Source organism: Scyliorhinus canicula, chromosome 4 (genome assembly GCF_902713615.1).
Source record: "Scyliorhinus canicula chromosome 4, sScyCan1.1, whole genome shotgun sequence".
Classification (NCBI taxonomy): Eukaryota; Metazoa; Chordata; class Chondrichthyes; order Carcharhiniformes; family Scyliorhinidae; genus Scyliorhinus; species Scyliorhinus canicula.
This window is the reverse complement of record NC_052149.1, coordinates 85,504,256-85,530,815: the sequence shown is the minus strand read 5'-3', so window position 1 is coordinate 85,530,815 and position 26,560 is coordinate 85,504,256. Positions and strand designations below refer to the sequence as shown.

The following is a 26,560-nucleotide window of genomic DNA, read 5'->3' as shown; positions in this document are numbered from 1 at the left end:
GTTCAAGCATGTCATGACGTCGGCATCCTGACGCTCCGCGCGTCATCACGCATGCACAGTGCGGTCGGCAGACATCTGCACCTGCGCAGTGTGGGTGTCGGCCGCTTCGTTATCCCGCTCGCATCGCGCATGCGTGGGGTCCCGGGGAATGCGCGCAAAATGGCCGCTTTCATCAATGCTGAGGCGCTGCATCCAGGTGATGGCCTGCACACTCTCTGCCTCGTGGGAGGCAAGTTTCTCATTTTCAGCCGATTTGTACTGGGCATAGCGATTTTTGGTGTGCTCGTGCACTGTGCATGTTTCAATCGGGACTGGCAGGGTCATATGCTTGATTTTCAGTAGCTGCTCTCTCAGAGGATCAGAGTGAACTCCAAAAACAATTGGTCTCTGATCATGGAGTCAGCAATATCACCAAAGTTGCAGGACAGCGCTAGCAGGCTGAGGTTAGTTAAGAAGGAATTAAAAGATTCATCTTTACCTTGTAGATGCTGTTTGAATATGTAGTGCTCAAAGATTTCATTGGTGTCCACTTCACAGTGACTGTCAAACTTGTCCAGGATGGTCTGAAACTTTGTCTTGTCCTGGCCTACGGTGAAGTGAGAAGAGTTGAAGAGTGCGATGGCTTGATCACCAGCCGTTCAGAGGAGAAGCGCAATCTTCCTTGCATCAGACGCACCCACGAGGTCTGAAGCTTCGATGTACAGCAGAAACTTTTGCTTGAATGTCCGCCAGTTGGCACTGAGATTGCCGGAGGTCTTGAGCTGGTGAGGAGCCTGAATCTTCTCCATGGTGCTGGGATACATTCGCTGGTCGTCACGAACGGACTGAGGTAAACCACCTAGATTAAGCAGTCTCCTGGTAGCATGTTGTGTTATGTACTCTGGGATAACACAGGCTGCAACTGGATGCAGCTTTAATCAAAAGATACTCCAGACCTTGAAGTTAATTCAATCTGATTTATTCAACCAATAGCACAGTTAGCACAGTTCTCTATAACCTGGGGCCACGGTGGATGGTCAGTGGGGTGCGTAATAAAATGGCTGCTTGCACTCCGTGGCAATGGTGGTCTGTTCCTGGACACCCCGGTCCTGTGAGGGGTCACCCCGACCCTCAGTCCATCCCCCTGTAGTCAACACCAACGCCCCCCCCACCCCCTCAGCCCTGGCAGGGCCCCTTATCCCAGCCAGCCTGGCCAGTGTCTGGACCGGCAGCCCTCGGTCGTACCTCTGCGCATCCTAACTCCTCTCTCTCCCTCATTAGCGATGGCACTAGTTTCCCAACTTTTAATAGCACAAGTGAATCTCGCTTTCGGGAATTCGCGGAGCATCATGGACGCCGCGGAGAATACCAGGTCAGGCCTGCTAATGATATGTAAACGGCGTCTATTTTATGTGTGGAGTGGAATGCATTGACGCCGCTGTCAAGGCACCAGAGAATTGTGATTTGCCGTGCACCCAGTACCCGCCACAATTTTGGCATCAAATCCGATTCTCCGCCCAATCACCTTTTCCGATTTTGGCTGTCGGCTGACAGAGAATCCTGCCTTTGAACTTTTTGAGTTCACCGTAACTCTCAGTTGCACCGAGTACATCACCCCGAATCACACTCCTTTGCTGTACAACACCACCTTCTCCTTGTTGAAGGTCGCAAGCCCCTTTGCCAGCTTGGTCCCAATATTCTGGTGGATCCTCACTCTTTGCCCATTCCAGTCAAGCTGTGGTTCTTCTTTGCCCACTCCAGGTCCCGCTCTTTTCTCTGGAATCTGTGAAAGCGGATAATCACCACCCGCTGTTGCTCATTTAACCGTGGCTTCTCCCAGAGTGCTCGATGAGCTCTCACCAACTCCAGAGGGGAGAACGCCCCCCCCCCCCCCACCACCACCACCACACACCCCCATCCCCCACCAGCTGAATCTATTGCACTCTGCGTTAAAAATATTCAAATATCCTGCTTCTACTGTCTTTTGAGGAAGAGAATTCCAGAGTCTCATGACCTGAGAGAAAACAATCATCCTCATGGCTTAAATTAGCGCTCCCTTATTTTTAAACAGTGGCCCCTATTTCTCGGTTCTCCCACAAGTGAGAAAATCCTCTCCCTATCCACTCTGAAACCTTTGAGGTCCTGAGGGAGTTTGACAATCAAGTTACCTCTTATTCTTTTAAACCCCAGTGAATACAAGCCTATCTAGTCCAATCTTTCCTCATAAGACAACCCACCCATTCCTGGTGTTGGTCTAGTAAACCTCCTCTGAATTGCTTTTAGCGTATTTACATCTTTCCTTTAATGCTGAACTCAGTTCTGGTACTCCAAATGCGGTCTCACCAATGCCCTGCATAACTGAAGCATAACATTTTTACTTTTGTAATCAATTCCCCTCACATTAAACAATCACATTTTATTAATTTTCCTCACGATCTCTGCTCAGATTATTCTAGCCAGGCTGGCAAAAAAGCTGCTTCAGTGGACCAGAGTACTCCAAGCACAGGACTTTAGGAAAAAAATCATTCCACGTTCATGATCCTGATTGCTACCCTCTCGTCAGTAGGTACAAATATGCTGATAACTGATGAGGTGAGGGGTTGATAATGCAACCAAAGTGAAATAAGCTACAAAACTAAATTCAAGGCTCATACATGAAGAATTGCTATTTGCATTGGATACTGCAGGGTTGTCAATACCAAACGCTTGGCTTAGAACAGTGCATCAAGAGAGGAGGCAATAAAAATGGCAGAAAAGAGTACAAGGATACAAAATGCAGGTGATAATAAACTTAGCCCAGTCTTTCAATTTAAGTGGCTGTTACTGTGCAAAAGGTGGCTGTCATCCTGAAGTAACAATGACCTAGTTTCAAAAGTTATTAATCGCCGCAAAGTGTAATTGTAATTTTTGTTTAATTGACTATTGCAAATTCATGCCCATCTGACTTAAATTGTAAATTGGAAGCTGAGAATGGGGAAAACTAAGGCAGGAAATATACATTTAAATGGATAGAAATTTGGATGTTTTTTTATTCTTGTTGTTGGGCATCAAGTGGTTCAATATCCCCACCATTTTCAATGTATCCCATTGGTTGATAGTACTTACGCAATTTTTTCAGACAAATATTTGTGCCATTTCTTGAAGCCAGATAGAATCCTTTTTCGTGTTTCTTGACTTGACTCCTCTGCATTTTCTAAATTTTCAGTGAACTTGGTCATCTGCTTTCTCCAGTGCTCAGTAATTTCCTGTAGTTTGGTCTGGTCTTCTGCATCCTAACAATATGGAGTTTAAACAGAAAGTCATTTAAAGTTATTTATGCTTAGCATCAGATGTTGGTAGGCTTTAAAGAGATGGTACTCTGCAAGAAATTATTTTCCCCATAGAATAACAAAAGAAAAATACGGTGGATATTTGAGAATGGGGGACCCTTCAGAATACTGAAAGGGGAGGGGAAGATGTTAGAACATGAACTATGTACACCAAACGCACCTCACTGTTTGTGAGATGAGCACACAATGACTTATAACAACTTTCAACTCTGCTGAACAGGGATGCTTTGTAAAAGGTTGAGAAGTTTATATAATGGGAAAACCACATAGCCATGTCTTTAGGGTTTTGAAAATGTTTGGTCACTGTTTCTGTGATAAAGTAATTAAAGTGTTTGGGTGGATCATATAAACATTGGGAGAGATTGATGAACCTGAGTGTTTCTTGTTGGCTCCATGCTCATGCTTTGGTTTTGTCGGCATCACAGACTAAAATCTGTATTTTGCCAACATTTAAGCAGATCGTTAGTGCCAGCTGAACCAAACATGACATGCTGATACGGTGGTCATGATAATGAAAACCTTATAAATGGAAATGATTAAAGAGAGGTCTTGAAGATTTTAAGTGATGGGGCTGTGTCTATATCCTTTGGCAGTTCATTCCACTATGGGATTGTTCTTGGAAAGGACGATTAACGATTATTGTCTTGGAAACAAACAGGGCGGGATTCTCTGTCCCGCCGGCGGCACCCGCTTTCTGGTACCCACCGGCAGCGGAATCCTCTGTCTCATCAGCCGGCCAATGGGGTTTCCCATTATGGGCACTCTCACGCCGTCGGGGAATCAGCAGGCGTGATTGTGCTACCGGCGAAGTGGAGGATCCCTGCCGACGGATAATCCAGCCCAAAGTCTTTGTCATTTTTGTGGATAGCTACCTTGCGTTTTGTCATTGCCAGAGGGCAATAGGTCAATTCCCACCAGGCCACGCCATATTGTACATGGTCAATCTACTTTTCTCCCATCTTGCTCTAATGATTCCAATTCCAAATCTCTAATCAAGGATGTGACACTGGTATATTTCCCAAACCAATTTGTGCAGAATGGTGCAGCACCTCTTTCAATTTTATTTATATTTCTCGCCATATAAGGATCCCACACACAATATGCACACTCCAGAATTAGATGAACAAATGTTTGATAAGCTATTACTCTGATATTTTTGTTGTATTATCAAAGATTCCGCCTCAGAAATTCAAGAATCCTTTTAGCCTTGTATGTAATCTGATGAATATGGAATCCTCATTGAAGTTTGTTTTTAACCACGGTTGTGGATCTACCCGTTGGAAAATTTGATTACAGGCTTAAAGATATCTGTTGTTGGATCCTTTTTGTTGGTTGTGCACATGATATAGCATTTTTTGGCAATTCCTGAAGATCAACTTGCAATGAATTGATACGATCTTGAGTTTTCCCCGATTCAAAAACCATGCAGTCATCTCTGCAAATAATCGTATCCTGTTTTTATAGCATGTTTGGAATGTCTTTATTCAAGCCAAGACGTAACAAGTCTCACAGCACCAGGTTAAAGTCCAACAGGTTTGTTTGAAATCACTAACTTTCGGAGCACAGCTCCTTCATCAGGTGAGGTGAGCCAAGAAGAGTAAAGATCTGGAGAATTGGGCAAAGGGTCCGGACGTCAGCTCGCATTGTGGAAGGAAGTGACAGAGGCATCATAATGGTTGCAAAAAGGCATTGTACAGTAACCCACTCCCGATGGTGGTGCCCCCCCCCCCACAACCCAACCGCCCCTTCCCACCCCCTACCTATCCCCTCCACCTGCTCCCCCCTCCCCCATTACCCTCAGTAAACCTCAATGTGCCTGGCCCTCCTAGATCTACCACTACATCCGAGGATGCATATCGGAAGTGGAGGCTGCCAGCAGCCTATCTCATCCCGTGGCTTTTGATGCTCCTGACGGGCATCCTCTGGGGCCGGAAGGCCCAGGCTCACTTGTCGGCTGTACATGCACAGCCCTGCCACTCTGTCCCGTGTGTTGACCTCGAGATGCAGCCTCATCAGAAGGGTGGAACGGGGGAGCTGGTGGCCATTATCGCCACCCCAGGGGACGGGTACAGTTGGCACTCAGAGCCACCTCCTCCCGGTCGGTGCCCATAGCGCCCTGGGGTCCAACTTGGGACAGAGGGGCAGCTGGTTCGCGCTCCGGCTGTCGCTGCTTCATTTGGCTCTGCCAGCCCTGGTGGTTCCCCATGGTCTGCAACATTAGGTCGACGCCCTCAGTGATGCTATTCAGTGACTGGGAAATGCCATGGCAATGCCCACCTGCGACTGGAACAAGCTCCGCAGCACCTTGGTCATTCCCATTTGAGAGTGGTACATGTGCCGCAGAACCGCATCAAGGTCAGCCTAGTGCTGGGTGACATCCCCCGGCGAGTCAGACATTGTGCCAAGACCCTCAGCCATGGCCGTCACCGACTGCGCGATGCCTTGGACACCTTCACTAATGGTGCCGACATCGTGCACCAGGCTTTCCAATGCGGGCGCCACCCTAGCAGTGTTGGCCTCGATGCCACTCATTGCTGGCACCATCTCCTGCGCCCATAGCCTTTGGGACTCCTCCAATCAGCTATGGATCTGATGGAGTGATGCTGACATCTTCCTCTGAAAATTCTGCCCATCTCCATCAGTTCTGGGTAACCCAGTTGAACAGGCTCAGCATCAAGCTGGGACCCAGCTGGGTCCTGGGATCCAGCAGACCTCCGACTGCTGTCTCGCCTGGGGGTTGCTGCCTCCACCTGATGTATATCAGCAGCGGTGTGGTGCTTACCAGATTGTGCCCCAGAAGCCTGTCCACTAACATTTCCCACTGAGGTGTGTGTATCTGCACTGGTGGGGGGGTGACAGCTGCACCGCGACCTGTGGTTGCATCCTCAGAGCTCTCCTCTGAGGTGTCCGCCTCGGAGTCAGGAGAGGGGGCCGCCCAGGATGGGCCAGCTCCGACAGCTGGAGGACCTGCAGGAGAATGGACATGTGGTCAGTGGGAGGGATGGTCAGTCAGTAAGACAATCACTACTCACTCTGACAGGCCCTACAGGTGGAGCCTGGTGGTTTAACAACTCTGCGGAATATGCCAGCCTCCGCGTGGGTGACCGATCTGTCCTTGGCCAGCCCGGTCACCTCCAGGGCCATCTCCACAAAGGAAATGAGAATTCTTATGTCCGACACCTCAGCACCAGTCTGGGCCCACTCCCGTCTATTGTGGGAGAGCTTTTCCATCGGGGACACAGGGAGGGCAGCATTAGCCACACATGTAGCTTACAGTGGTGGGGGGCGGGGGGAGCGGGCTGAAGGGAGGGTTGGAGGTCATATGGGGAGTTGGGGGATGGATGCTCCGGGGGGGGGGGGGGGGGGGGGGGGGCGAATAGGTGTCACTTGTGCTGCCCAGTGTAGGTCATGGACCTGGGGTAGGATTCTCCGACCACCCCGCCGATTGGAGAATCGCAGTGGAGCGGCATGAATCCCGCCCCGCTGCTCCGGCATGGCTGCTGAATTCTCCGGTGCCAGTTTTCGGGCGGGGATCGCGCCGCGCCAGTCGGGGGCCGTTGGCAAGTGCCCCCTCGCCAATTCTCCGGGCTCCGATGGGCTAAGCGGCCACCCGTTTTCAGCCAGTCCCACCGGCATGAAATAGACAAGGTCCATACCGGCAGGACCTGGCTTGGAGGGCGGTTAGCGGGGTCCTCGGGGAGCGCGGGGGGATCCGGCCCCGGTTGTGGCCCCTACGGTGGCCTGGACCACGATCGGGGCACTCTTTCCCTCCGCGCCAGCCTCTGTAAGGCTTCTTGATGGCCGGCGCAAAGAAGAAACACCCTGCGTATGCGCAAGAAACACGGCAGCAGTTCTGCGCATGTGCCAGACCACGCTGGTGGTCCTATGCATGCGCCAACTCGGCCATTCGGCGGCGGTTGGCACAGCGCTAACCCCGCCGGCGCTGGCCTAGCCCCCGGAAGTGCGCAGGATTCCGCACCTTCCGGGCGGCCCGACGCTGGAGTGATTCACGTCACTCTTTGGCGCCAGTACGGGCCGCCCTGCCAATTCCAGGAGAATCCCGCCCCTTCCTGCATTGTTGCCCAGTTCTCCTGGTCATACTCCCCGAGCTTACAGCCACCGGCACCTAATCCCAGGCAGCACTGGCTGCCTTGTGGTTCACGCTCTGGGACTCTTGGGGGAACAGGACATCCCACACGGCCTCCTGACATGATCTTTCAGTAAGAAGTCTTACAACACCAGGTTAAAGTCCAACAGGTTTGTTTCAAACACGAGCTTTCGGAGCACGGCTCCTTCTTCAGGTGAATTCACCTGAAGAAGGAGCCGTGCTCCGAAAGCTCGTGTTTGAAACAAACCTGTTGGACTTTAACCTGGTGTTGTAAGACTTCTTACTGTGCTCACCCCAGTCCAACGCCGGCATCTCCACATCATGATCTTTCAGATGTAATGTTTTTGACATGATGTTTCAGAAACAATTGTGTCTTCTCAAAGTTTGTCAAGTCAGATATGATTATTTTTTGGAGTTCTGTATAAATCATAGTTGATGCAAGGAAGCATTCTCTATTCCAATCCAAGATCAGGCCCCATCAATGGCTAAGATATTGGACTGAAACCCCAATATTTTAGTTTATTTTGATTTGATTTGATTTATTGTCACAGGTACCAAGTACAGTGAAAAGTATTTTTCTGCGGCCGAGGGAACGTACACAGTAAGTACATAGTAGACAAAGAGAATAATCAACAGGGTACATTGACAAATGGTACATCGACAAACAGTGATTGGTTACAGTGCGGAACAAGAAAAGAAACTTACAGCTCTCACACAAGCTTAAAAATCAGTAGGGCATATAGTAATACTTGCTTTACAGAATAAATTCTGTCTCTTGTTAGAACCTTTTCAGACTCTAACTGAACATCTTCAAACAGCTAATTCACCTGGATTGTTTTAGCCTCTTGGCTTCAGACAAGACTGCACTGCTTTTAAATATTACTTTTTTGTTAAACTACTGGGAAAGAAAACTGCTTTACTTGTAGTCTAACAAAATGGTTTCCAAAAACCTTTCTCCAAAATGCATCTCTCTTAATTCCACCCAGCATTGACATAATCTCCCCAAGCCAAAAAAAACAAATTAATTTCCCAGGGACTGAAAGCACATTAACTACCCAGGGACTTCCCCAGTCAAACCAATCTGAAAAACACATTCCTTTGTCAATTTTATTTTCTGCCTGCTAAACCACCCAGGCCCCGCAGAACAGAATTATTTTTATAAAAACATGACTATTGCAGTCAACACATTCTAACCCCAGGCTTTTAACCCTTAAGTTACCCAACACATTTATAATCCAATTTTCCTAAAATCTACAAATCGTCGCAGCTCCCCCCTTAAAGAAAATGAGTCAGCAATGTGAACAGATGGCTTCATTTTTCTGAAATTATTTTAACATTAAACATTTCTTTTTGTTATATTATCATTGGACATTTTCATTTATGACAAACAAACATATCAAACACATAATTAGAGTATGCAATTGTATTCAAACAACAGATATAAATAAAGTACATCCTTGAACTGAACATATATGACGTGATTAGAATATACACTTGTGGTAGCCATAGTGACAATGTTATCCATTTTTATCGTTGTGATAGTTGCAGTGACCATTATGATCTAACAAATACTCTGTTGTACCCTGAGAGGGCAGGTCATCCCAGAAAGAGCCCCACAAGACGAGGCAAACCAAAACTTGTTGAACCTGGCCCAGAGGCTTTGCCCTCTTTTAGGGCAATGTTGCTGTTGTGCTGCTTGTGGGCACCCGCACCCCTGGTGTACTGCAAGCATTTCTTTCTTTTTTTTGTACAGTACCCAACTCTATTTTTTTAAGGGCAATTTAGCATGGTCAATCCACCTACCCTGCACACATCTTTTGGGGTTGCGAAGGTGAGACCCACGCAGACAAGGGCAGAATGTATAGTGCAAGCATTTTGCTTTCCCTGAGTTATGGGTGCTATCTCACCTCCCCCATATCCCCTCCTCTGATAGTTCCTCCGTTCCCCCATATCTCGCCTTCCCCAACCCCCACCTCCTTCCTGCTGCCTCCTCCCACCGCCCCTGATCACAAATAGGTCTTAGAGGTGTTGGTGAGCTACTTCCACGTGCAGTGGAAATCTTCCTCCGACTCCTTGATGACAAACTTTACTTTTTGGAGCATCAAGATTTCCGCTCGGTCAGGGAGCCTATCTTCGTCCTTGGGTGGCGCTGCTGACCTCCATCTGAGCAGGAGTCTCCACTGGGCAAGCAGGGAGGCAAAGGCCAGGGCATTAGCTCCCCTCCCCTCAAAGAGTTCTGACTGTTTCGACACTCCGAAATCCGCCAATAAAGGGCATGGCTCCATTCTCACCCCCACAGCTTTGACCTCGAAAAAGGCGGTCCAGACCTCAGCTTGGGACAGGACCAGAACATGTGTAAGTGGTAGGCCGGACCCGCCTAACACTGTTTGCACTTTTCTCTACCTCCGAGAAGAAACCTCCCCTGTGTGTCTTGGTCAGGTGCACCCTGTGCACCACTTTTAGCTGCAATAGGCTCAGCCCTGCACAGGTGGAGGTGGAGTTCACTCTATGCAGTATTTCGCTCCAGAGTCCTCCCGCTATCTCAATGCCGAGTTCCTCTTCCCATCTTTCTCTTGTCTCCTCTAGTGGGACCCTTACATCCTCTAATAGCTGCCATATATGTCTGTGCATTTACCGGCCCCTAGTTCATCCTGTGCTAACAGTCATTCCAGTAGGGTGTGTCTGGGTAGCTGGGGGAACGTTGCAGCCTCCTTGCGGAGGAAGTCTCGTAGTTGTCTCGTGAGCTAGAGCTACTCTGCTGTCGACAAAGAGGCCCTTTATTGTCAGTACCCTTCGTCCCTTCTCCAGGTTTTTTATCTGGTGTCCATTTTTTCCAGAATTAACCTATAGTTTCTCGAGATGGGGGGGGGGGTTGCAACAGACGTGTCTCTGAGTTTAAAGTGGTGTCTGAGCTGGTTCCAGGTTCTTAGTGTGGCTAACACTACAACCAGGCCAGGGCAGCACGGTGGCCTAGTGGTTAGCACAACCGCCTCACGGCGCTGAGGTCCCAGGATCGATCCCGGCTCTGGGTCACTGTCCGTGTGGAGTTTGCACATTCTCCCCGTGTATGCGTGGGTTTCACCCCCACAACCCAAAAATATGCAGAGTAGGTGGATTGGCCACGCTAAATTGCCCCTTAATTGGAAAAAATAATTGGGTAATCTAAATTTATTTTTAAAAACTAAAAAAAAAAAAACACTACAACCAGGCTCACCGAGTACTTGGCTGAGGGGATTGTGTGTTGGGCGGTGGCCAGTGCCCGCTGGGACGTTCCAATACAGGAGATGTGTTCCATTCCAACTCTGGCTTTCCCAGCCACCATCACACCCTTTCCACAGATGTTGCCCAGTGGTAGAATAGGAGGTTTGGTAGTGCCAGGCCCCTCTGCACCGTCCTCTCTGCAGGACAGTTTTGAGGGTCCTGGGGTTCTTTCCAACCCACATGATTAGCTTGTCCACCTTGGCAAAGAAGGATTTGGGGATAAAGATCAGGAACGATCTGTATATGAAGAGGAACCTTGGCACCACGCTCATTTTTATCGTCTGCACTCTTCCCGCCAAGGAGAGCGGGAGAGATATCCACCTCTGCAGGTCCCTCCTTACTTCCTCCACCAGGTTGGACAGGTTCCATTTGTGGAGCGGTGCCCAGCTGTGGGCTATCTGGATCCCCAGGTATCTGAACTTGGTTTGGGCCAAGAAGGCTCCAAACTCCCTCAGGAGTTCCATAGTCCTACCCATGCTGGCTAAGGGGTTTGAGACGTAGGGGAGCAGGCCAGCCACATAGAGTGAAACTCTGTGCTCCCTGCATCCCCTCTGAATGCCTCTCCACTCCTTCACTGATCTAAGAGCGATGGCCAGGGGCTCAATTGCCGGGACAGTGGGCATCGCCAGCTCGGGCATCTGTGCAGATGGAAACAATCAGAGCTCGTTGTATTTGTCTGTATGCTCGCCATGGGAGCATTATACAGTAGGTTCACCCACGAGCTGAACGCTGGCCTAAACCCAAACCATTCCAGTACCTCCATGAGGTACTTCCATTCTACTCGGGTTGAAGGCTTTCTCTGCGTCCAGGGAGATGATCACCTCTGGTGCCCCCTCCCCTGGTGGGATCATGACCACATTCAGAAGGTGTCTGATATTCACCATCAGCTGTCTACCCTTGACAAATCCAATCTAATCTTCCATGATCACCTCTGACAAGCAACTCTCCAGTCACCTCGCTAGAGTTTCAACAAGAATTTGGCATCAGTGTTCAGGAGTGAGATGGATCTGTATGACCACACTGTGTCGGGTCTTTGTCTTTCTTTGGGATCAGTAAGATTGAGGCCTATGCCAGCATGGGCTGAAGGTTCCCCCCTCGACAGCGAGTCGTTGAACATCGCCCTCAGGTGCGGGGCCAGTGCTGCCGCAAACATTTGCAGTAGTCCACCGGGAACCCGTCCTGTCCCAGTGCCTTCCCTGACTACATGGAATTGATGGAGTCCATGACCTCCACCAGACCTAGTAGTGCCTCCAGTCCCTGCCTTTTTTCCTTCCCCATGGCCATGAAGCCCACCCCATCAAGGAGCTGCTTCATCTTCAAGTCCCCCTCCGACGGCTCGGAGGTGTGCAGTCCCCGGCAGAAGGTCACAAAGGCTCAATTGATTTCCTCTGGAGCAGTGATCACCTTATCGTTCCCGCTCCTTATCTGTGCTATCTCTCTTGTACCCACCTGTTTCCCTCAGCTGGTGTGCCATTAAGCGGCTGGCCTTGTCTCTGTGCTCATAAAAGGTTCCCTGACCTGGGGGAGCTGGTTCACTGCTTTCCCAGTGGAGAGTATTTGTGGCAGCTCCACTGTCGGGGCCATGGAATACCATCAATTCACTTCCACTTTGGAGTTGATCAGCCACTGTTTGGCCGCCCTATCCTTTCTATCCCCGAGTGCCCTATATGCGATTATTTCCCCCCTGATCACTGCCTTCAGTATCTGCCAGAATGTGGCGACGGAGACCTCCCCATTCTGGTTGCAGGTTACATTCCTTTCAATGGCTTTTGTCATTTTCTTGCATAAGCTCTTCTCGGCGAGGAAGGCTGTATCCAGCCTCCATGGGGAGAACTGGCCCGTCTCCAACCTCACAGCCACATAGTGTGATGCATGGGCTGAAATTACTATTGCAGAGTATTCTGCCCCCACTACCCCTGAAAGCACTGACTTTCCCACTACGAAGAAGTCTATATGAGAATAGGCTTTGTGGACATGGGAGAAGAAGGACCTCCAAGGGTGCACCCTCATCCCCCCCATATGCTCCATGAAGTTGTTTAGTTTCCTCACAATTCCTGATTTGGCCCCCAATCTGGGGCTGGATCTGTACGCAATTAAAGTCCCATCAGTCGGTGGGAGTCGAGGTCGCGGATTTCTGCCATGGTCCTTTTAATGAACTCGGTATCGTCCCAGTTAGTGGTGTATATGTTGACTAATATCACTGAGGCCCCTTCTCGGACCCCGCTACCCATGATGTACCATCCTCTTGGGTCAGTCACCATGTTTATCACTGTAAGGGCTATTTTTTTGTGAAATTGTATGATCCCCCCTCTCGCTCTTGTGTCGAAGCTCACCTGGTATGCCTTTCCATCGCTTCGGTTGGTCCTTCTCTCAAGTGGGTCTCTTGAAGAAAGATTACATCGGCCCTCAGGCTTTTTAGAAGGGTGAAGACTCTGTTCAGTCCCCTCACATTCCAGGTGACTATCCTGACGGGGGTTTCTGTGTCCCCCTCCTCAAGATCAGCCATACTTACCTTATTGATATGCCCCTGCATGCCCGGGCTCGCCAATGTTCTTGGGCAGTCCAGCTTGGCCATCGCCACCTTCCTCTTCCCAACCATCTCCACGTATGACCTGTGTAACTTTCATTCTATCCTTCCCCTTCCCCTCCCCCTTCTGTCTCCACCCTCTCCCCCGCCCCCCATCCCACCCTCCAGAGCCCTCTGCCTATGTGTTTTCTCCCTTCCTTTCCCCACTCCCCCAGCCCTTCTCCCCTCCCTTGCCTGCCCCCTTTTGTGATATCCACCCTTCCATTGCCCCTCGTATCCTGTTCCCTCCAGCTTGCTGCTCTATCCCCCACCCCCCTCCACCGGCACACTCTCCCTCTCTGGCAACCCTCCCCCTTTTCACTCCCATACGCCAGATTGTGCGCTAGTGTGGTGACTCCCCCTGAAGAAAGGAGCCCTTTGGTCCCAACCTGTACAAGTCTGCCCCACCCACCCCTGACCTTCCCCCACCCTTGACCCCTTACCCTAGATGAACTGGGGAACATACCTCACCAAGCACAGTTATCCCTTCCCCCTAGTTTGTGTAAGTCCGTATCTATGTGTCTTCCTGCATGATTTCCTCCCGAGTCTGTTCTTCGGCACAAGCACGCTTGCTTCCTCCGGTGTATTAAAATAATGGTCTCTGTCGTTGTGTGTGACACATCGTCTTGCCGGGTATAACATGCCAAATTGCACCTTGTTTTTGAAGAGTGCAGCTTTGCCCTGTTAATTTCTGCCTGGCTCTTGGTCAGGTCGGCATCAATGTCCTGCTAAATGCAGATGGTGTGTCCTTCCCACTTACATGTCCGCGTGTCCCTTGCCCACCTCAGTACCTGCTCTTTGCCCGGGTTTGTGGGTTTGGCAAAGACCTCTTCTCCGACCAGTTTTCCAAGCATCTTTCAGATGAATTCCGTTGGGCTCCTACTTTCTGTGCCCTCTGGTAGCCCAATGATCCGAAGGTTCTATCATCGGGGCCTGTTCTCTTGGTCGTCATCTTCCCCTTCAGCATCTTCTGGGCTGCCACGAACCTTGAAACCTCAGCCTGTCCACGAGCGATCCACTCATCCTGGGTACTGACCACTTCTTCCAGGTCCTCAAACGTTACTTCTTGGTCTCCAGTCTCGCTTCAGTCTGTCCATCGCTCCCTTTATGAGGGGTAGTGTGGCTTCTATTGCCGACTTCATTGCTACCGTGAGATCCCCTTTTCTTTTAGTAAACATTTTATTGGGCCATTTATAACTTTGACATTTCAACATATTAACGTTCTAAATAACAGAGCGGTCCAACATAGGCAAAAACCCCATGGTAACACACCCAACTTCCCCCCACCCTAACTCCTAGCTACCCATACCTTAGATTCACCGCCCCTATTCTTCACTGCCATGCCTCCCCTTTCCTCCCTCCCCTCCCCCCATTCCCCTCCTCCCTTCTGCTGACGGTCAATTTTCCATAAAGAAGTCAATGAAAGGCTGCCACCTACGAGCGAACCCCTGTAATGAACCACTCAAGGCGAATTTAATCTTCTCTAGCCTGAGAAACCCAGCCATATCACTGACCCACACCCCCAACTTTGGAGGCTCCGAGTCCCTCCATCACAACGAAATCCGTCTCCGGGCCACCAGGGAGGCAAAGGCCAAAACGTCGTCCTTTCTCCCCCCCTGGGCTCCCGGATCTTCCGACACTCCAAATATTGCCACCTCTGGACTCGGAGCCACCCTCCCTTCCAGGGCCTCTGACATGACATCTGAGAATCCCTGCCAGAGTCCCCTCAGCCTCTGACACGCCCAAAACATATGTACATGGTTAGCAGGACTACCCCCACACCGCCCACAACTGTCCACCTCAAAAAACCTACTCATCCGGGCCACAGTCTTATGAAGCCTGTGGATTACCTTGAACTGGATCAGGCTAAGCCTGGCACATAACAAGGATGCATTGACTCTTTTCAGGGCCTTCTCCTATAGACTGACTTCCAACTCCCCTTCCAACCCGTCCTCCCACTTCCTTTTCACCTCTCCGATTCGGACCCCTTCCCACTCCATCAATTCCTTATATATTTACAAGACCCCTTTGGTCCCAACCTGTACGGGCGAGAGGGGGGATCATACAATTTCCCAACCCCTGTTTTAGACATCACCTTATCCTGTAGTCCCCTTAGAGTGATGCGAGAGAAGCTTGGAACCTACCTCCAGACAATGTCCCGTACCTGCAGGTACCGAAATCCGTTCCCACCCACAAACTCAAATTTCTCCTCTAGCTCCTCCAGGCTCAGGAATCTCCTCAATGAAGAGATCGTCAAACCTCTCAATCCCTGCCCACTGCCACCTCTTGAAGCCCCATCCACCCCCCCCGGAGCAAACCAGTGAGTCACTGATCGGTGACCACACCGACACACTCTCCAGTCTCATGCGCTGCCTCCATTGCCCTTACACTCTCAGGGCTGCCACTACCACTGGGCTTGTGGAGTACCGAGTTGGCAAGAATGGCAGAGGTGCCGTTAACAGAGCTCCAGACTAGTGCCCTTACAAGATGCCGCGTCCACTCGCTCCCACACCGACCCCTTCCCCACGACCCACTTCCAAACTATTGAAATATTAGCCACCCAGTAGTAGTTAATAAAGTTCGGAAGGGCCAAGCCTCTCTCCCCGCACCCCCACCCAAGAAGGACCTTCTTCACCCTCGGGGGTTTCCCAGCCCATATAAAACCCGAGCTCGCCGCGTTCACTTTCCTAAAAAATGCCTTGGGGATGAAGATTGGGAGACATTGAAACACAAATAGCAATCGCGGGAGGACTGTCGTTTTCACAGTCTGTACCCTCCCCGCCAATGACAGCGGGAGCACGTCCCACCTGCGGAAGTCCCCTTTCATTTGCTCAATCAGCCTGCCCAAATTTAATTCATGAAGCTGAGCCCAGTCCCTTGCCACCTGAATCCCTTGATACATAAATCTCCTTCCCACCACTTTGAACGGTATCTCCCTCAGTCTCCTCTCCTGCCCCTTGCCTGGATCGTAAAGACCTCACTCTTGCTCATGTTTAGTTTGTAACCTGAGAACCGGCCAAATTCCTTCAGGATTCCCATAATTCCTGTAATGCTCCCAATGGGTCTGTTATGTACAGGAGCAAATCATCTGCATAGAGCGAGACCCTATGCTCCACCCCCCCCCCCCCCCCCCCCCCCCCCCCCCCCCCCCCCCAACCCCCTCACTATCCCCCGCCAAATGTTCGATACCCTCAGCGCCATTGCCAAAGGCTATATGGCCAGGGAAAACAGTAGTGGGGAGAGTGGGCACCCCTGCCTTGTCCCCCTGCACAGACTACAATACTCTGACCTGACCCGGTTGGTCCTTACGTTCGCCACCGGTGCGTGATAAAGCAACTGGACCCAAACCACGAATCCCTGCCTGAACCCGAACCATCACAGGACATCCCACTGGTACCTCCATCCCACCCGATCAAAGGCCTTCTCTGCATCCATGGCCACCACCATGTCGACCTCATGCCCCTCCGCAGGCATCATTATCACATTTAGGAGCCGTCTAATATTGGACGTCAGGTGTCATCCCTTAACAAATCCTGTCTGGTCCTCCCCTATTATCGATGCCTGTGATAATGTTGTGGGGAGCACTCCCAGCTCCTTGGACTCATTAAAAGCCTTCACCAGGAGTGGCCCCAGCAACCCGGAAAACCTTTTTAGAAGGATGCGGGGAGGATCTTATAGAAACATATAAAATTATGAAGGGAATAGATAGGATAGATGCGGGCAGGTTGTTTCCACTGGCGGGTGAAAGCAGAACTAGGGGGCATAGCCTCAAAATAAGGGGAAGTAGATTTAGGACTGAGTTTAGGAGGAACTTCTTCACCCAAAGGGTTGTGAATCTATGGAATTTCTTGCCCAGTGAAGCAGTTGAGGCTCCTTCATTAAATGTTTTTAAGATAACGATAGATAGTTTTTTGAAGAATAAAGGGATTAAGGGTTATGGTGTTCGGGCCGGAAAGTGGAGCTCATTGAATGGTGGAGCAGGCCCGAGGGGCCAGATGGCCTACTCCTGCTCCTAGATCTTATGTTCTTATGTTCTTTCATAAAATTTAACTGGGTATTCATCAGGTCCCGGGGCCTTACCCGATTGCATCGCCTCCAAACCGTCTATAACCTCATCAAGCCCAATTGGGGCTCCCAAGCCCTCCATCAACTCCTCATCTATCCTCCAGAACGCCATCCCCTCAGGAATTGCTTCATACCCTCCTCCCCGGCTGGGGGTCCCGATTTATATATTCTACTGTAAAACCCCCGAAACCCCCGCTGGGACCATGGCGCCATGAGGTAGCAGTGCTAACCTCTGCACCACCGTGCTGCCCTTGAGCCAAGGAATTTTCATACTTCTCCCATGTGCACTGGGTGTAATCCCAGATTGATTTCTTTGTGTTAGGTGTTGTTGCTGGCAGGGGTGGTCGACTTGGAGTATTCGACGATTGTGGTTTCTGACCACATGTCGCACTGGGTGGATTGGCACATGGCCTGGGGGTACCAGGGCCAGCAGTGGAGACCGATGTGGGATTGTTGCGGAGGAGGAGGTGTGCGAGCGGGTGAAGGCCGTCACTTGGAGGTTAGTGAGCTAAACGATACGGGGGAGGTCACGGCCGCTACTTTATAGAACAGTACAGCACAGAACAGGCCCTTCGTCCCTCAATGTTGTGCCGAACAATGGTCACCCTACTCAAACCACGTATCCACCCTATACCCGTAACCCAACAACCCCCCCCCCAACCTTTACTTTTTAGGACACTACGGGCAATTTAGCATAGCCAATCCACCTAACCCGCACATCTTTGGACTGTGGGAGGAAACCGGAGCACCCGGAGGAAACCCACGCACACACGGGGAGGACGTGCAGACTCCGCACAGACAGTGACCCAGCCGGGAATCGAATCTGGGACCCTGGAGCTGTGAAGCATTTATGCTAACCACCATGCTACCGTGTTGCCCCTTGTGGGAGGCACTCAAAGCGATAGTCAGGGGGAAATTTATCTCAATTCGTGCACATAGGGAGAAAGCAGAGCGAGAAGAGATGGCAAGGATGGTGGACAAGATTTTGAGGAGGACAGGACATACTTGGAGGTGCCGGAGGCAGGTCTGTTGAAGGAGAGTCTGATGCTCCAGATGGGGTTTGGGCTAGTTTCGACGAGAAAGGCAATGGGCAGTTACGAAGAGCCAGAGAGGCAGTGTATGAGTATGGGGCGAAGGTGAGTAGGATGTTGGCCCATCCCATCAGTTGAGAAAACAAGAGACGGCGAGGGAGATTGGCAGAGTTAGGGATGATAAGGGCAAGGTGATGATGGACCTGGAGGGGGTGAATGGGGAGTTTGAGGCATTATATGGTAAGTTATACGAGTCATAGCCCCCAGCTACGGCAGAGAGGATGAGGCGGTTTCTGGACAGGTTTGAGTTTCCCAAAAACTCTGGTTCAGGGACTGGGGGCCCCAATTGGGTTGAAGGAGGTGATGTAGAGTATTGGGGCAATGCAGGCAGGGAAGGCCCCGGGGCTGGTTGGGTTCCCGGTAGAGCTCTATAAAAGATTTGGGGCGGACCTGGTGGGGCCACTGTTGGTGAGGGCGTATAAATGAAGCAAAGGAGAGGGGGGGAATGCCCCCTTACATTGTCGCAGGCTTCCATCTCCCTGATGTTAAAGAAGGATAAAGATCTGGAGCAGTGTGGGTCATACCGCCCGACATCACTACTGAACGTAGACGCCAAGTTGTCGGCGAAGGTGTTGGCCTCGCGAATTGAGGACTGCGTCCGGGGGTGATAGGTGAAGATCAAATGAGTTTGTTCTGCGCCTTGGTGATAAAGCCGCTGGCGATGGTGCTCAGGGTGTCGAGGGACTTGGGAGGGATTGAGCGGGGGGTGGGGGGTGATCGAGCACAGGATCTCATTGTATGCGGTTGACCTTTGTTACATATCTCAGACTTGTTGAGCAGTATTGGGAACATTATAGGGATTTTGGAGGAGTTTTGGCAAATTTTCCGGGTACAAGTTGACTGTTCCCAATTGAGACGAAAGGGCAGAGGAGGAGGTTAGGGGAGCTGCTGTTCGGTGTGGTGGGGGCCAGCTTTAGATACTTGAGCATCCAGGTGACTCGGGGTTGGGCGCAGCTACACAAGTTGAACTGGCCCGGCTAGTGGAGCAGATGAAGGCTGACTTGAGGAGGTGGGATGTGCTGTCGCTGTCACTGGCGGTGCGGTGTAGACAGTAAAAATGATGGTCTGCCAAGGTTTCTGTTCGTGTTAAAGAACATCCCAATTTTCGTCCCGAAATCGTTTTTCAAGAAGATCCAGCTGATCACTGGTTTGTGGGCGGCGAAGACCCTGCAGGTTAGGAGGACTTTTCTGGAACTACTACTGGGCGACGAATATTGTTATGAGAAATGGGCCGTGGGGGAGGGGTTGGTGTGGAGGTGGATGGAGGCTGCATCATGGAGGGGAACGAGTTTGAGGGCTTTGTTATCAGCGCCTCTGCCATTTGCGCGGGTCAGGTACTCCGTGAGCCGAGTAGTGGTGTCGGCTCTAAGGTTGTGGTGGCAGGGGAGGCAGCATTTGGGGCTGGAGAGTGCTTCACTGTGGGCACCGATCTGCGATAACCATAGGTTTGTGCTGCGGAAGTCAGATGCGAGGTTTCAGGGGTGGCGGCAAGCAGGGATCGATCGATTTGTGATCTGTTCACAGGGGGCAAATTTGCCTAGCTGGAGGACCTGAAGGAAGAGTACGAGTTGCCCAAAGAGAACGATTTCAGGTACCTGCAGGTCTGGAATTTTATAAGGAGAGAGGTGCCGTCCTTTCTTGGGCTGCCGGCCTGGGGTTGCGAGACAAGGTGCTGTCGAGGGACGAGATACGGGAGGGTGAAGGTGTCTGAGGTCTACGAGGAGTTGATGGTTTGATTTCAATGGGAGGAGGAACTGGGAGTGGAGGTGGGGGCCAAGACATGGGCAGAGGCCTGGTGAGGGTGACTGCATCCTCATCGTGTGTAAGGCTAAGCCTCATTCAGTTTAAGGTAATACATAGGGCACATATGACGGTAGCAAGGATGAGTAGGTTCTTTGAGGGGATGGAAGATAGGTGTGGGCGGTGTGCAGGGAAGTCCACGAATCACATCCACATGTTCTGGACGTGTCCAAGACTGAAGTGGTTCTGGCAGGGGTTTGCAGATGTAATGTTCGAGGTGCTGGGGATAGAGGTGGCCCCGAGGACAGAAGTGGCGATATTTGGGATGTCGGAAGACCCGGGAGTCCAGGTGCTGAGAGAGGCCGATGTTTTGGCCTTTGCCTCCCTGATAGCTTCGGTGGCGGGACTCGAAGCAGCCGAAAGCGGGGTGTGGGTGAGCAACCTGGAGGAATTTCTCACCCCCCCCCCCCAAACCTGGACATGGCCTCAAAGAAGGGAGTCCAGTACCCGACAAGTCTGGGGAAGACCAGAACATGTGGCCGTAGTTGGCCGGTCTCCCTGGCACCGTTCACACTTGTCCACCTCTGGAAAGAACCTGTTCATTGTGCCCTGTGCACCACCTTTAGCCGCGTTAGGCTCAGCCCTGCGCACATGGAGGTGAAGTTTTCCCTGTGCAGTGCTTCGGCCCAGAGTTCTAACCCTATCTCCCTGCCTAGTTCTTCCTCCCAGTTTTCCTTTCTCTCGTCCAAGGGGTGAATGTGTCTCCTCCAGTATTGGTCCGTACATGTCTGCACTGTTCCCATCTCCTAGTTTGTCCGCCTTCAGCAGTCTGTCCAGTGTTGAGTGTCTCGGTACCTGGGGGAAAGTTGTTGCTTTCTTGCAGACAGAGGAAGTGTTTGACTTGGTTATATCTTAGTTTGTCCCCTTTCGCGGGCTAATATTTGCCCATTAACTCCCCTAGGGTTGTCCTCTGTCTTCTATGTACATGTCTCTGACCATCAGAGTCCCTCCATCCTGTCACCACTATTTGAAGGAGGTGTCCATTGTTGCAGGGGTGAATTTGTTATTTTTGCAGTTGGGAGCCATGGTGGACATCCCAGTCAGACCAACGGGATGTCTCATTTGGTTCCACGTTCAAAGTATGGCCACTACCATTGGGCTCCTTGAGTATCTGGCAGGGAGGGGGTGGGAGTACTGCCATGGCCAGTGCTGGGGGGGGGGGGGGGGGGGGGGGGGGGGATGTCCATGTGCAGGAATTCTCCTACATTCAGACCCATTCTGCAGAAGAGCATAGTGAGCATACCAAGATCATTTGACAGCCAAGGTAGCCTCTTGTACAAAGAAAATAGAGTCACCGTCCCCAAAGAGTTGCAAGAAGAGGTGTTGAAGTGCATCCAGGAAAGCCATCAAGGAATGGAATTGATTCTGAGAAAGTAAAAGAAGTGCTGTACTGGCCAAATATGAGTAAATAAGTTAAAGAATACATTGGGCAGTGCAGTGTTTGCAATGAGCACAAGTGAAACAAGCTAGAGAGCCATTGATGACCCATGTCACCCCAGTTGGCGGGTTAGGGTTCGCACAAGGCCGGCGGCGTGTTTTACAGCATGGCCGGTGCAGATCATCAGCCCTGTGTATGCGCGGCCTGGGACCCGGCCACTCTCCAGCTGTTTTCGGTGCGATCCGCGGGAGTTTCCCGCGGTGCTGGTCCGAGCCCGTCACCAGTACCGGAATTAGTGAGGGGTTTGCGCCACCATTCCTGTCGTGAACCTCCCGTGGATTCTCCGTTTGTGCCAGCACAGCCTCAGAAACAAAGAATCCAGCCCTATATGTCCCCACATCCACAATAGAACATCAGTTACCATGGCAACAAGTGCCACAGGAATGACATTCCCCAGAGAGGGAACATCATCCTGGCGAACAGCCAATGTTAATGTGCATTAAGGAACCTGCATGATTTAAAGATTGCAGTCAGCCACTGAGACTGTTGGTAGAACAAACAGTGCACAAGGACAGTAGGAATATTATAATGGCTAACTCAGCTAACTCAGTTACACATGACCGTGTATGCAAATTTGTCTTGTGCCCGCTAAGAAAATGGGGGATGTTTGCATCTTTGTTCAGCATGAAAAGGGGGAATGTGTGGGTTTGAAATTTAATCAGTTCTCCATGGCATATCTGGCTGGACATAGTCATGTGACTATGCCATTAGGCAGTCTCCCTGGAGGCTGCCATCTTGAGTTCACTCAAATGAAAACCCAGAATCATGAAGCATAGCTGTCATTAAACTTGAAACAGAATCTAAATTTGCAACAACTCTATCTTAATTCTAATCTTGTTGAAATTTTGAAGGAGAGGCAAAATTGCAAGTTTTCAACAACTTCAGCGTTTGAATCAAGTGATTGTTGTGAATATTAAGACCATTATGAACACTGAGACCTCAGCTGAATTTTCAAAACATTTGAACAATGTTGGATCATGTGAGTCGGTGTAAGTCATTATTTGGATGGAAGCTGACAGTTACTGGTGTAATCAGTACGATGATACAGCCAGTTCTTATGCTGATAAGTTAGTTGTTTCAACTAATTGTGTTATGATATTACTCTATTATTGATGGTATGTTTGACAGCAAGGACTCTAATTAGACTGAAATGTTAGGTGAGCTAAAATGACTGTACATTGTGAACAGATAACTCCTGATGGAAAGGTGAGAGAGAAGGAGGAGCTTGTGGGAATGTGGGTTCACCAAGGTGAGTGTCTCTGGGATATGGAGGCTGTTGGAGACAGCTGTGAAAGAAAGTGGGGAATGTCCCCGGACTGGTGCTCCAGGGCATCTTGGGCTGGGTTTTGGGGGCTCCTTTCACTATCCATTGCCTCCTAATCACTGGAATCTGCTTAGGGTTGGGGTTTAAGGCGAGGGTCACCAGATGTTCCCAACTCATCACCAGGTGATCCTGCAAGGCACAAGACACGACACATGATTGGATCACAAGTTGGGGTGGTGGGTTGGTGAGGGTGTGGTGAGGCTTGGTGTGGGGGTGGTGAGCTGGTGGTGTGGGGGAGGTAGGGTGGGGCTCGTGCCACATGTGCCATAGTAAAACTGCAACTCAGTGGGGGATCACTTTGTTGCCTGATGCTGACCCATCACAGCGACTGCCCTCTCTCCGGGCTCACTTACCAGGTCCAGTGCCTGCTGCTCAGCGACAATGAGGGGTCGCTGGTCCAGCAGTCCCCCTCTGGTCTTCTCTCTCTCTGCAGTTATACACCGCCTTGTACCCTTGCGGGGGAGACACACAGAAAGATCACAGTGTTAGGCAGTCGGGTGCATGCAGCCCAGATGGGTGGGCAGCTGATGGCCTTTGTGGCCAGTGTACCCGGTCATGGCGGACAGTAAGGGTGGTGGCACGTGGTGCATGGTGGGGTGACAGCAGATTGCGGATCAGCCTCTGGATGGGGAGGGTTCTACGGTCGTATAGGACGGTTGGTGCCAGGGGCACAGCGCTGCTTACTCATCCTGGCTGCCCTGACAAGGTTGCACAATTTCTTCCAACACTGCTTTCTGATCCTGGCAGTGGGGCCCACACCCCTCATGGCCTCTGCCATCTGCGCCCCGTGTACGGCGGCAGTGGCAGCATTCTTCCCACTCCGGGGTACAGGGTGGCCCATCTCTCCTCCACAATGTCCAGGAGGGTCTCAAGTTCTGGACCCACAAATCTTGGATGGTACTCTTCTTGCTGCCATCTTGTTGGCTGGGGTGCATGGGTGTGTGCATGATGCCCAGCCGGTGGATGGCGCCTGCCCCTGCATTCCCTCCTCCCTCTCATCCCCACACCCAGCCGTTACCCTTGACACTCTGTCCCCCGCACCGCACCCCTGGCCCCTTCAGTGCCCATCACCACTGAGGATTCTGGCCCCAGCACCCAACCCTGTCAGCAGTGGTACTAGTGGCTGACACTACCTATCCCAGATGTACACCCTGTCGCCCCCGTCCGACGCCCTACTGTAGGGGCTACTGTGGACATCCCCCTTGGATGGGCTGCATGATGCCCAGCCGGTGGGTGGCGCCTGGTTGTAGAGGGGTGGGGTTGTTGGTGGGGTGGAAGGTGTGGGGTTGTTGGTGGGGTAGAATGCAGGGGTGGTGGGGTGGATGCACCCAGACGTCCGGTGTCATTCTACACAACCACGGGCCACATTAGGAGGTTAGTGGGGTACACAGCAAGATGGCTGCCTTGCACGGTCCGTGCCTGGACACCCCAGTCCTGGGGGGGTCATCCCAACCCCATGGCCCATCCCCTGATCGCCCCTCCCACTATTCCCCACCCCCCCCACCCAGCAGCTGGACCAGCAGGCCACGATCACACCTCTGGGAACATGTCCTACCTCCTCTCTCTCCCTCTCTCTCCCTGAGCAGCCACGGCGCATGTTTCCTGATTTTTAAAAGCTCAAGTGAACTTCGCCATTGGTAATTCCTCCTGGCAGAGACAGAGCGTTGCAGAGGCCCCAGAGAATACTGGGTCGGGCCCATTAACTATATGCCAACGGCATTTACTGAACGTGCGGAGTAAAATGCATTGACGCTGTTGTCGAGGCACTGGAGCATGGCATTCCGCCAGCCAAGATTTGCAACTCGCCCGATTTTCCACCCAATCATGTTTCCCGATTCCACGTTGCTGGACTGAGAATCCTGAACTATACCTTGTAAGTTGAAGCATGCTATGTTGCTAAATTCCTATATACATAAATAAAATAACTTGTACAATAAAATAGATTCAAAAATATAAAAGAAATATCCAAATTATTTTTACTTACCCTCCCATGCTTACCAATTATTTTTACTTACCCTCCCATGCTTACCGTCTCTGATTCACCTGTCCTCCCATTCGGTACCTCTTCTGCACACTGACCCTCTCTTCCCACCTCTCCCAGTCCCCGACCCTTCTTCCCAGTCGCTGACGATCATGCTCACTGAACCTCCCTGACTGTGCTCCCCGACGCTCCTCCTGGCTGACCAACCTGTTCCCTGCATCTCCCACATGCACGTCCCTCTCCCAAATCTTTGCTGTGAGCAAGAATTCAGAGATGATTAGCGAGAGGCAGTTGCAGAACTGTAAAGTAAGCTACAAGCTGGAGGGGCGGCCAATGACCAGGAGGGTCGTTAAGAGGTCGGGGAAGGAGAGGGGTCACTCCAAAGTGGCACCAATTGGAGTACACAACCCGAAGGCACACCCAGCGCAAAATAATTATAAAATAGAATTCCTGACACAAAGCACGAATAATTGTGCCATTAACTCACTGATGTTATATTGAAACAACTTAAAATGGGACAATTTAAAGCATGGGCCTACTTTATGTAAGTAATGAAGAAAATAGAACAACAGAGCAGTCCAACGGAAGCAAAGATGTATTTAGTGTTGCACTGACTCCATGTAGTTTTTCTTACACACATATGTAATATTCCAATCAACCTATGTCAAGTTCTAAAGGTCCAAAATGGAATAGCTGTCAAAATTAGGAATGGGGGTCAGCACGGTGGCGCAGTGGGTTAGCCCTGTTGCCTCACGGCGCCGAGGTCCCAGGTTCGGCCCCAGCTCTGGGTTACTATCCGTGTGGAGTTTGCACATTCTCCCCGTGTCTGCGTGGGTTTCGCCCCCACAACCCAAAGATGTGCAGGATAGGTGGATTGGCCACGTTAAATTGCCCCTTAATTGGAAAACAATGAATTGGGTACTCTAAATTTTTTTTAAAAATTAGGAATGGGGTTCACTATCCGCAGTTAACCCACATCATTTAAAAATAATGAAGGAGGCAAACGTTGTTCTGCCTCCTGATTATGATCATCATGCATTGCAACCCAGCATTAAATGCAATGCTAAGTAGATTCATGCTTCAGCAAGAAGTCAAGATTTGTGCGATGTTAGCATCACTAAGTCAGATTGCACATCTCAAAGATGAGGTGCTTTCTGGTGTATCTTTGTATCAGCACAATCACTGTGTTAAATGGGATAAATGCAGCAAAGATCTAGCAGCTCATAAATGGGCATCCATGAGACACTGTCAGCCATCAGCAGCAGCAGAATTGTATTGAACCACAATCTGTAATCTTATTGCTCGGCATATCCCTCACTTTACCATTACTATCAAATCATGTATCAATCCAGGTTCAATGAGGGGAGCATTTCGGCAACAGCACTAAACATATCTAAATATGGCGCGGGATTCTCCGACCACCCGCCAGGTCGGAGAATCGCCGGGGGGGATGGCGTGAATCCCGCCCCTGCCGGCTGCCGAATTCTTTGGCGCCGGGGATTTTGCGGGAGCGGGATTCACGTTGTGCCTGTCGGGATTCACGTTGTGCCCCCCCCCCAGCGATTCTCCGGCCCGCGATGGGCCAAGTAGCCGCCCATTTTCGGCCAGTCCCGCCGGC

General features: G+C 50.9%; 1 protein-coding gene across 6 annotated transcripts in view; it reads right to left on the bottom strand.

Moving 5' to 3' along the window:
• The window catches only part of axdnd1 (axonemal dynein light chain domain containing 1), a 314,107-nt gene that overhangs the window by 171,256 nt on the left and 116,291 nt on the right, over positions 1 to 26,560 (bottom strand). For all 6 annotated transcript variants that reach the window (XM_038794662.1, XM_038794663.1, XM_038794660.1 and 3 more), the window contains exon 15: positions 3,085 to 3,251. In XM_038794662.1, the coding sequence (XP_038650590.1) occupies positions 3,085 to 3,251 (167 nt within the window). The remainder of the gene's footprint in view (positions 1 to 3,084; positions 3,252 to 26,560) is intronic.